General features: G+C 45.2%; 1 protein-coding gene across 1 annotated transcript; it reads left to right on the plus strand.

Annotated features, from left to right (window-relative positions):
- Positions 1 to 1,683: 1,683 nt before the first annotated feature.
- tlr22 (toll-like receptor 22) lies at positions 1,684 to 5,513 on the plus strand. Its single transcript, XM_038795574.1, has one exon. The coding sequence runs from the start codon at positions 1,794 to 1,796 to the stop codon at positions 4,653 to 4,655; it is 2,862 nt and encodes a 953-aa protein (XP_038651502.1). The 5' UTR covers positions 1,684 to 1,793; the 3' UTR covers positions 4,656 to 5,513.
- Positions 5,514 to 11,197: the final 5,684 nt, after the last annotated feature.

The following is an 11,197-nucleotide window of genomic DNA, read 5'->3' on the forward strand; positions in this document are numbered from 1 at the left end:
CTAGCACACTAGATGATTCCAGATATGTTCGAGACTCCCCCACCCCGGCTGGGGGGTTGGCTCCTGGGTGACAGAGGCTACCCACTGTGGTTGTGGCTGATGACACCTATCCGGAGGCCACAGACCAACACAGAGACCCACTACAATGAGCCCGTACAGCAACCAGGTCCGTGATCGAGGGGTGCTTCGGCCTCCTGAAGGTGCGGTTCGGGTGCCTCGATTGCTCTGGAGGGGCCCTCCAGTGTGATGCTGGGAGAGTCGCCCGCACGTGACGGCCTGCTGCATCCTCCACATCACGCAGCAGAGGGATGATGTGCTGGAGGAGGCTGATGAACACAGGCCTCGTCCGGCGCGGAGGATGCAGGGGAGGACGAGGATGGCAGGACAGGGGGCCAGACAGGCATGGGAGGCCTCACAACCTGTGTGCCAGGGCCAACATGCATGGACACTCTGATTGCCTCCAGGTTCACTGACTGGGGGGGGGGGGGGGGGGGGGGGGGGGGGGGGGGGGGAGGCGACGGACTGGCCAGGGACACGGACACCACATCCCAACCCCATTCCCTCCTCACTCCCCGGCCACTCCCCACCTGCAACTCACTCCGTGATAAATACCTACGCACTACGGGGTGTGAGCCGTGGGTTGGTTGGCAGTAGCGCCGGGTCTGGTCCATGGGATAGAGAGTGATAACAAACCACTCTGTGATGAGCTCTGGTGCTCCGCAACATATGCCAACATCTGACTCTTGCCCACAGTAGCACTTTCCACCGTCCACCTGGGTGATCCATGCCTTTGAGCTAGCCATTCCATCACATGGTCCCATCGGATCTCTGGGGTGGCGGTGGTGGAGACGGTCGGGATGTGGGGGGGCCATCCCAGGCCAGCCCACCCTTCACACCCATCAGACAGAGCACCGAGGCAGGTTGTAACGATGGTAACAGGTGTTTAATGTGAACAAATATTTACGTGTTTGTGTCCTAGCCCCTATAACTAAACTGTGCCTTGCATCCATGCCAAATTAATTGGTGTCTAACTTTCTGGCCTTACAGGCTCTATCGTTATATCTAGCTGGTTCCCCAGATGGTACAGCAGGATTGGAGACAGCCTGCTGGGATTCCTGCCTTGCGACCTGGGTCCCCATCCGCAGGTGGCTTCTGGGGCAACTGGGTGGGCCTCGATGGGCTCGGTTGCAGCTCAGGTGTCCCGTGTGGTGCACTGCCAACACATTATGCCCGCTGACATTAGATGCACCAGGGACAGGAGTGGTGGCGGACAGGGGGGGGGGGGTATCCAAGGTGTGTGGTGTTCGGGCACCTCCCCGGCGGGAGTCACCTCCGCCTCCCTCTGGGTGCCCGATGGCCGCCAGGCTACTCCTTGGGACTGATGTGCGAGCTGAGTTATTCGCCAAAGCTTCGGCACCACCTGGTGCTGCCAGTCCTGGAGGTCAGCTCTGGTCTCGACCAGGGTCCACACGGCTCGAGGCCATGAAGCACAGGGATTGGACCATCTCCATCTGGGACTGCGCCCCATCATGCTGCGACTGTGCTTGGAAACAATTTTTTAAAAGGAATATCCTTTGTGGTAAACATGAGCTTTCAGAACAATAGTAACTGGAATAGCGGAGACGTCACTTGAACAGTCACATCTGTCTCACTTCCTTCAATGCGGAAGAAATGGTCGTATGGATGTTGAAAAATTAGTGTAAGGATGTGGAGAGTGGTTTAGCTTTTGCGGAAGGTCCTGACGCACTGTGGGTCAATTCAACCGAAATTCTTCACAGATCGCCGTGCTAATTATGCATTTCACTGAACTTTTACTGGTTTTAATTTCCTTTCATGGTGATTCGGGGCTGCGGGTGATGAGTTTTTCGCTGCACGATTGCCAAGTGCACGGCTCCTTACTCGTTGGCCCAAACTTGAAAGTGTTATGTTACCGGATGAACTTGGTCAAGGTCCCACGGTACATTCCGGCTGCAACAAAATACTTGGACTTGGCCGAGAACAGAATTGCGAGCCTGCAGAAGCCCAGCTTCGATCACTTGCTGCAACTTCAAAACTTGAACATTTCACAAAACAGCATCCGTGACATCGCGGAGGGGACTTTCGGGCGCACAAACAATCTCTCTTACCTGGACCTGAGTTACAATCAACTCACTGCATTAACCAAAGGCATGCTGAGCGGCCTGGGGAATCTCACTAAGTGCCTGCTGAACAACAACCTGATCCAAAGCATTGAGCCCGACGCCTTTGCCAGCTTGGTGAACGTGAAACTCATCAACTTAAACTCGAACAGGTTACACCGTTTGGAGGAAATGAGTGGTGTGTTTAACGCCATCGCCGCAAAAACCTTGCACATCGGAGACAACGGGTTAGTTCACTTCTCAACCCAGAACATCCCCTTTGTGCCGAAAACCCTAACGGAATTGGATGTGTCGAAGAACCCTTTGGCCCTCTGCAATATTACAACTGACGTTCTGGGCAGTCTCCACTCTCTGGATCTCTCCTCTGTCGGGGGCAATGGCTCGGTGGTGCTGCACGTTGCTGCCGGCTCTTGTTTAAAGGGGATAAAGAAATTAGCTTTGGGAGGGATTCACATGGCGCCACCTGAGATACGGGCGCTCCTGGCAAGCATCAGGAACGTGTCACTGGAGGTTATCCAGCTAAACAATCTGCAATTGCAGGCGACAGACCCCCTCCTGTTGGAAATCTGCATTTTGCACCAAAATTTGAGAGTTTTAAATCTGAGCGGAAATAGTCTCAACCCTTTAAATGGCGATGGCGCCTTTAGGCCATGTGTACACTTAGAGCACTTAGATTTATCAATGAATAAGTTAAGCAGCATGTCAAGTTCTTTATTCAACCATTCCGTTGCTCTAAGACTGCTGTCCCTCGCTAGCAACGAACTGACGCTGGTCCCTGCAGCTGTTTTGGGTGCCTGCAGTTTGGAAAGCCTGGATCTCAGCTTCAATCAGATTGGCCGCATTGATCCTCAGGATTTCGCTACGCTTGGTAAACTCAAGCGGCTGCTTCTTGCCGGAAATAAAATCACTCGAGTTGCGCCGTCTTCATTTTCTGGCCTTTTTGAATTGGTAGAACTCCAGTTGGGTAACAACTATCTGCTGGAAATAGCCAACTTCTCATCCGACCTGAAGAGGTTAACAACTCTGAGTCTTAGACGCAACAAGCTGAATTTCATTCAGAAGCATACATTCATCCATTTGCAGAATTTGGATTGCCTTAATTTGATTGACAATCAGATATCCGACCTGCAGGAGGAGAGTTTTGAGGGGCTTTCAAATCTAAAACACTTGCTATTGGGATCCAACAGACTAACAGCTGGTATTCTAAGAGGCGATATATTTTCACCAGTTAAGTCCTTGAAGGTACTTCAACTATTCGACAACTGCCTCGCCTACCCGTCTTCAAAGAAGCTCGATAGGGCACCGTTCACTTCGCTCAAGTGGCTGGACCACCTTGCCATAAACAGCCAGGCTCACAATGGTCTCCAGCATTTCCCTGTAAACCTCCTGGAAGGGCTCGATTCTTTGACAGAGCTCCACGCAGGGAATATTGTCATTAGTCACATTGATCCTAATACGTTTCAGTACGCGCCAAATATTTCTTTCCTGGACTTGAGCAACAATGCCGTCAAATCCATTCATTTTAGTTTGCTGCTGCGCTTACCGGCCTTAATCGAACTTCACCTCAATAAAGTCGGGTTGCAGAATCTCGACTTCCTGAAGCAGGCACGGCTGATCAATCTGAAACTCCTGCGGGCTGCGGGTAATCAAATTGGTTTGGTAAACCCAGCACATATCAAGGCAATGCCATCGCTCACATTCCTGGACCTTAGAGAAAACCCTTTCATGTGTGCGTGCGATAATTCTTGGTTTCAAAATTGGTCCCTTTCTGGCAATAAAACCCAAGTGATATACTTCGATCGGTACTCATGTACTTACCCGCCCACCCTTGAAGGGATGAAACTGGTTAGTTTTAACTCGAATTCTTGCCTTATCCACTTCGAGTTTTTGCTCTACGTTTCATCATCCACAGTCATAATAATGACCATATTAGTAAGTTTCGCCTATCACTTCTGGAGATGGCATGTTGTCTATGCATATTACCTCTTTTTAGCTTTAATTTACGATCGCAAGAGGGGCAGAAACGAACGCTGCAAGTATGATGCTTTTATTTCTTATAACGCGCAAGATGAACAATGGGTATTGAACCAACTGTTGCCGAACCTGGAAGGCAACAATGAGTGGACGTTATGTCTCCACCATCGAGATTTCGAACCTGGGAGGCCGATCATTGATAACATTGTGGACAACATCTATCAGAGTAGGAAAACGATCTGCGTCATCAGTCGCCACTTTCTGGAGAGTGAATGGTGTTCCAGAGAAATCCAGGTGGCAAGTTTTCGGCTTTTTGATGAAAGGAAAGATGTACTGATTTTGGTTTTTCTGGAGGACATACCCCCAGACCAACTTTCCCCATATCACAGAATGAGGAAACTGGTGAAAAAGACCACGTATTTGCAGTGGCCTCAACATCAAGAGGAGAGAGCTCTGTTTTGGCTTAAACTTGGTACCGCATTGAAAACAGCCGAGAATAGAGATGAGAGCCCGCTCCTTTCTGGGACTAACTCAGGACTCTAGTGCTAGTCACTATTAAACATTTACTTCCCGCAGTTGTTTAATACAGCGACGGAAAGGATATACAATCACATTCTTCTATCTCACGCTATGAAGCTGAAGTTGAAGTCTTGGCTACATTTGGCCAAAAAATGCCTGCCTAACAAGTACAGTGGGAGTACCCTCACCACATGGACTGCAGCCGTTTGGAAACACTGTTGTCATACGAGATGGACAATGGATTCTGGCCTCCTCACCGCCAGCCGCATCCTGAGAATGATTTTATTTTTAAAAGGAACCAACAGAAGATGCAGAAAGTTAACAATATGATTGCAAGATACCTGGAGCTCTGTGTACTACTAGGGAATGTGTGCTAATCTTAATGTTTACAAATAGTTTTTATGGGTTTACAATTACTTTTTGATGTACCCTAATCCAACAGAACATAAGTAAATATTTGCAAAGGGCCAACTTGTATTGTGAAACTCAATTGATCAATGTAAGCTGGTCTAGAAATTACAAAATAATTTAGACAAAATATGTATATTGATAGACAAATGGCAGATTAAATTTAATTCAGACCAACTGCACATGTGAAGGATAAACAGGTGGCATGTATTCATTAATAGCATTGTAATAGGTGTACAATTCCAGCTGATTTTATAACTGGTCGGGAAAATCCCACAATGGCACCCTGGCTCAAAAGGCCGTAAATTTTACACTCTGTTTAGAAAACTTGGATGAACAAAGGCTACCAATTAGCTTTTAACAACAACAAAAAAATTATTGAACATGAAAAGTTTGCCTACAATACAGTACTCCTTCACTCCCAGTTATCTTCACAAATGTACACCCATTTTAAAGAATAACACAGGTTACAAAGTACATCTTATGCTATGTTCTCATTAAACACACAGTCCCTGTAACTCAACAGACTATGGTGTGATGACTAGAAGCCTTTAGAATATTGGATTTGAAGTATTGGTCAATTTAAGGGTTAAAAACCTGGGGCTAGAATGTGTTTGACTGGATTGGATTGGTTTATTGTCACGTGTGCAGAGGTACAGTGAAAAGTATTTTTCTGCAAGCAGTTCAACAGTTTAAACATGTTTGTTTAAAAAAAAATGTTTTGCAGGGCCTAGGTTTTAGCAGCCAGAAGGTGAAATTGACAAATGAAAGTGTTTTTCAGTCTGGACTAATGATCTGTGTTTTGACTGGGAAAGTTCCTGGGGATTAAAGTGCCTTGCAGCCTGCAGAGATCATTTGTTTTATATCTTGGGGAGATGAGGTTGTTGCTTGGTGGAGCCAAGGAATGCAGAAAAACATTTTGCAAAGCTTTAGAGAAACATTTTACAAAGCTTTAGAGAGGCAGTTTTTAGAGGAAGTTTCGGAGAGAGGAGTTGAATTCTCTTCTGCCTGCACTGAGTCGACAATTCTCCCACAGCAAGATAGATTGAGAGCTGTATGTTTCTTTTCTTGCTCTTTAATGGGAAATTGAATAGCAGTGTTTAAGATGTAATTGTAAGTCATATTAACGTTTTGTTTCAAGAACATACCAAAGCTCTATTTCTTTATGCAATCAAACCTGGAGCGAATCATTCTTTCCGCAGTCTTACAAATAAACTTAAAATATTGGTGTTTTGGTCCAGTATCCTGGCCACTGTTGGGGTCTGGTCTGGGATCGTAACAGTGATAAGACAACACTCCACTGAAACCCAGTGGCCAATGCCACACAATCAATCTTCTGTGCGTTTCTCCTCAGATGATCTTCACATGAATGATTCCAAACTCCACTCCCAAAAAACATGTTTTAAAATCTTCTTTCACTCAATGCTTTCCCTCAGGATCTGGCTCTACGTTTTCCAACTCTGTTTTCAGTATGCCTTTGCCTTGAATTGTGACACACATCCAAACATCTACACACAGATCAGGTCTCAGTTCCCAATAGAAACTATTGTTTCAAAAAATTGGAAATAAGTATACCAAACCTTATGAATGCTTCATATGTGTCTCTGGTTTCTAGCTTGCCAACTTCATCAATTGCTTCACTTTTTAACTCTGTCTTTAACTTCAGTGAATAGTATGCTGCTCCAAATCCTGTTTGTGTTTGTTCCTCTGACTTTCTGGAACATCTCTTTTTATTCTTTGGTTTCTATAATTAGCTGTTCTTTAGTTCCTGGTGTGCTTTTCAGGACGTCTGTCTGATTGCAGCTCCCTTGTCCTATTGGCAAAGCTAAGAGAACTGCTCCCTCTCTAGCTTCCTAGTTCCACAGCTAAGATAACTGTTCCCTCTCTAGCTTCATAGTTCCACCTACTATGATTTCAGGTAAATAATCACAAGGTCTGTCCCTCCTAAAGTGGCCCCTAGTTGTGAAGCAACATTTCATTTTTTTCCTCAGGCTTGTGTTTACTTTCCCAATCGTAATCTCTCCCTCAGCACAATAAAAACATAGATTGAACTAAAACCAAACCCCCCCACAACAAACACATTTGGTAAACAGATGTTTACCCTTTCTTATAGAGAAACACTAACTTAAATTCTCTTAAATCTATACTTAATTTCTAAATATCCAACAATGCAAACATATATTACTTAAAACTACCTCTGCGTCTTGACATTGCTAAGGATGAAATTGAAAAAGACCTAACAGCCTTAAAAATCCTAAAATACTTGAACACCATAGTGAACAAACCAGAACACAGTAATGTGTACATGTCTGTCCAGCAAGATACAGGACAACTATTTAAGAAATAGAAGTGATTCAGAAAAGGGCGACAAAGCTCATGCTTAGTGTCAGAGATTGGAGAAAAATTAAAGAAATTGGACTTTGAAAGAAGGCAAATGAGATCAAGGCAATCTGATTGTTTAAGTTAAGACTCTATATGAAATAGAAAAGATAATGGACTTCAAATTGCTTAAAACTAAATTATTATGGTAGACCAAGCAGGCACAGGTTCCTAACCTGTAAAGAGCTAATTTAGCATTGGTATCAAGAAGTTTTCCAAACAGAGCAATCAATAGATAGAATAGACTTTCAGGCAGAGTAATGGAGGTGAAACGTTTCAGATTGATCTACCGTATATACTCGCGTATCCTTCGATCTCGCGTATCATGCGACCCCTAAATTTTCGTCCCCAAACATAATTTTATGGTATACCTCATGTATCATGCGAGTGACTTTTTTGGAAATTAAGTTTGGAAACTAAAACTTCCAAATGGTATCATTGTGTGTGGTTTCTGCAGAGTTGATTCTGCTGTGAAAGCTGTTCGCGATTCGAACAGCTTTCCAGCTGGCTTTACTCGCGCTGTTCAGCCACTTGCCGTTTCCATTCATAAAAACATGAATGGAAACGTCAAGTGGCTGAACATCTTCCCATCAGAATGCTGTGGTCACAATCAGTAGTATTCTGATGGGAAGATGGGAAGAGTGGATTCTGCTGTGAAAGCTGTTCGCGATTCGAACAGCTTTCCAGCTGGCTTTACTCACGTTGTTCAGCCACTTGCCGTTTCCATTCATAAAAACATGAATGGAAACGTCAAGTGGCTGAACACCTTCCCATCAGAATGGTAATTGGAAATGACTGAATGCTGGAGTGGGAAGACTTGGAGGCCTTCAGGATGAATATCCTATGGTGGCCAGAATCACCTTCCTCATCATCCTCTGATATTTTGGGGCTATATTGTACAACATCAAATTCAAATAAAATAAGTGCAATCAGCCCAGGTATATAAAAATAAATTTGTGAGTTCTAGGCATAAAGATTAACTGGATAAATTGTGCAGAACAATCAAAGAAGAAAACAAACATATTTTTTTCTTTCTTTGTTCTTGATTTCTGTTTCCTTTCTGTTTCCTGGCTCTTTTCACTCACCTCCCATATTTTTCACTGTCCAGTTTTCTTTTAATCTTGCATGTTTTGTAGTCGCCGCCAAGGAGAGGGCAGCAGAGTTTTGGGAATATAGGGCAGGATTCTCCCTTCTGGGGACTAAGTCCCGACGCCCGCCGGAAAACGGGAGAGAATCACTCTGGACTTTTTCCTCAAACGTCTGGAGTGATTCTCCATTTTCCAGGGGGTAGAGTCCCGGTGTGCATCCCGCAGCTCTGGCTGCCGGCGGGGCGCTGCTAGCCACGGTGGCTGCAAGCGGGTACGCACATGCGCGCGGAGCCCACCTGGGCGGGGGTGCCGCTGACGTGGCAGAGCAGCTCCCGCCGGGTGGTACTACATGTAAGCCACGCCGGTGGGAGTTCGGTCGATCGACCGCGGAGAATCGCCGCGGGGGCCTGTTCCAGCGGCCCCCAACCGGCGCCGCGTGGACCGCGCATGCGGGACTGGCGGGTCCGTGGTGAATCACGGAAGCTCCATCGCTCCAGATTTCCGGCATGAACGGCTATTCTCCGCCCCCGCGATTACAGCGTGGAGGGTCGAAGAATCCGCCCGTGGTGCCTGTAAGCTCCCCTTCAAATCACACACTATTCTGGCTGCGAAATATCTCACTGTTCCTTCATTACCACTTGCTCAAAATCCTGGAACCCCCAACCTAACAGCACTGTGGGAGTACCTTCACCATACAGGCAGCAGTTATTCAAGAAGTCAGAGAAACAAACAAAGGATTTGGAACAGGATACTATTCAGCAGACCACCTTTTCAAGGGTCAGGATGTGAAGCAAGGGTTAAGAGCCAGAAAGAATGGGATACATTAGTGGAAAATCACAAGTGGAGGAGCTTGTTATTGAAGCCATTGAAGGAGAATGAACTTGCTGAGATAAGGGAGTTGATATTTGAAGTCGTGAGCCGACTCATGACTGTAAGCCGAATAGCCTTGAGAAACAAGGAGCATGGCCGGATGACAGGATATGAAATGTGGGACCGCTTACAACTATAGCTAACACCTGCTAATTAAGCTAAGACTGCTACATACTCATGTGCCAATAGATAACCTCAAAGTCTGTAAAATCATGTATTGGAACTATGGCAATAACAAATTTATGCTTTGTAATGAGGGCAAGCTCAAGTGAATGTAAGGGACAGCCCCCTAATAATATATTAAAAAAAGGATGTTTTGAGCAATACTTTGGCACTCTCCGAGGTGGTTCTCCGGAATACCTAGAGAGCGGCCCCGACCGTAATAAAGAATATTCTGAAGTACCGACGTGTTCGAGATTGTTTCTTCCGGACTGAGAGACAAGTGAATTAGAGACGCATTCACAAGGGCAACTAGAGATGGACAATAAGTGCTATGCTTGCCAGCTACACCAGCATCCTGTAAACGATTTATGAACATACAAAGATAGGAAAGGTTGTTTGAAAAGCTTTTCATTTGTGTAGTGTACAATTTCTGAATAGCATCATATATGTCAAGATAAAGAGTGCATTTGGAATTTTTCACTTTTATTTCAAATATTCTTTGGCGATTATGTGCCCAAGTCAATGGAGCAAGACTTGGAGACAAACGTTTGACTCCATTGCAAGAGTGTTGTTACTACTGAGGCAAGACTGGTGCCTGAGTAACAGGCTCAAAATTTAACTTCTGCTGTTACGATTTTTACTTATTCATAAAACATCACATACTTAATGTTGGAGGATAGGATGTTGGTCTAGAAGAGGAAGAAATAATCTTCATCTCAATTTCTGGTACTTCCAATAGCAGCTGTCTGCAAAAATGTCCATTAAAAATCTCTCAAATATTTCACCCTGATGCAATTTTACCAGTAGAGTCAACGTTGACCTGTCTTGAACACACTTTGTGGAATACACTTATGGCGTGATTTAACCAAAAAAAAAAAAAATCAGACTCCGTTCTGGGCAGGATTTCCTGGAACCACCTCGCTATCTAACAGCACATTATTGCTATTTCGGACCCCAACATGGAACTCACCGACCCGGGACCCTCAGGGCCGCACTCAGCATCATCTCCTGTACTAAGGAGCTCTAACAAGAGAAGCCTGTCAGTGCAGGAAGAGATCAAGACACCATTTTATTCTTTCCAGGCTCCTGTACCATTGAAACCAGCAGCACAGAGTGGCACGGTGCCGCAGTGGTTAGCACTGCTGCCTCACAGCGCCGAGGTCCCGGGTTCGATCCCTGGTCACTGTCTGTGTGGAGTTTGTACATTCTCCCCGTGCCTGCATGGGGCTCACCCCCACAATCCAAAAGATGTGCAAGGATAGTGGATTGGCCATGATAAATTGCCCCTTAATTGGGAAAGAAAAATATTTCTAGACTCTAAATTTAAAGAAATAGATTTTTGCCGAATTTTGACAATATTATAATATTTTCTTGCAAGGAATAACTGATGGATTTTTAAAAATAGGTCTGTTGGATAACTGTGCTCTGGACTAAATACCCACAGAAGTGAAGAATAAATCTGAGTTGCTACAGGATAACTAGGCACTTCCAGATATATAATGAAGGAAGCAAGAATATTTGAAAAGCAGGAACCAGTGGAACCAGTTTCACCAGCATTTTAATAGTGGGTTGTTTTTGTTGATGTAATTGCGGCAGACAAAATAGTTTTCATACTTGGCTACATATCTGGAAATTCATGTCTTTTTATCCTGCTTCAGC

The sequence above is a fragment of the Scyliorhinus canicula genome, chromosome 4 (assembly GCF_902713615.1).
Source record: "Scyliorhinus canicula chromosome 4, sScyCan1.1, whole genome shotgun sequence".
Lineage (NCBI taxonomy): Eukaryota > Metazoa > Chordata > Chondrichthyes > Carcharhiniformes > Scyliorhinidae > Scyliorhinus > Scyliorhinus canicula.

Coding starts and splice junctions, on each gene's coding strand:
- tlr22 (XM_038795574.1), top strand. CDS start 1,794: ATGCATTTCACTGAACTTTTACTGGTTTTAATTTCCTTTCATGGTGAT.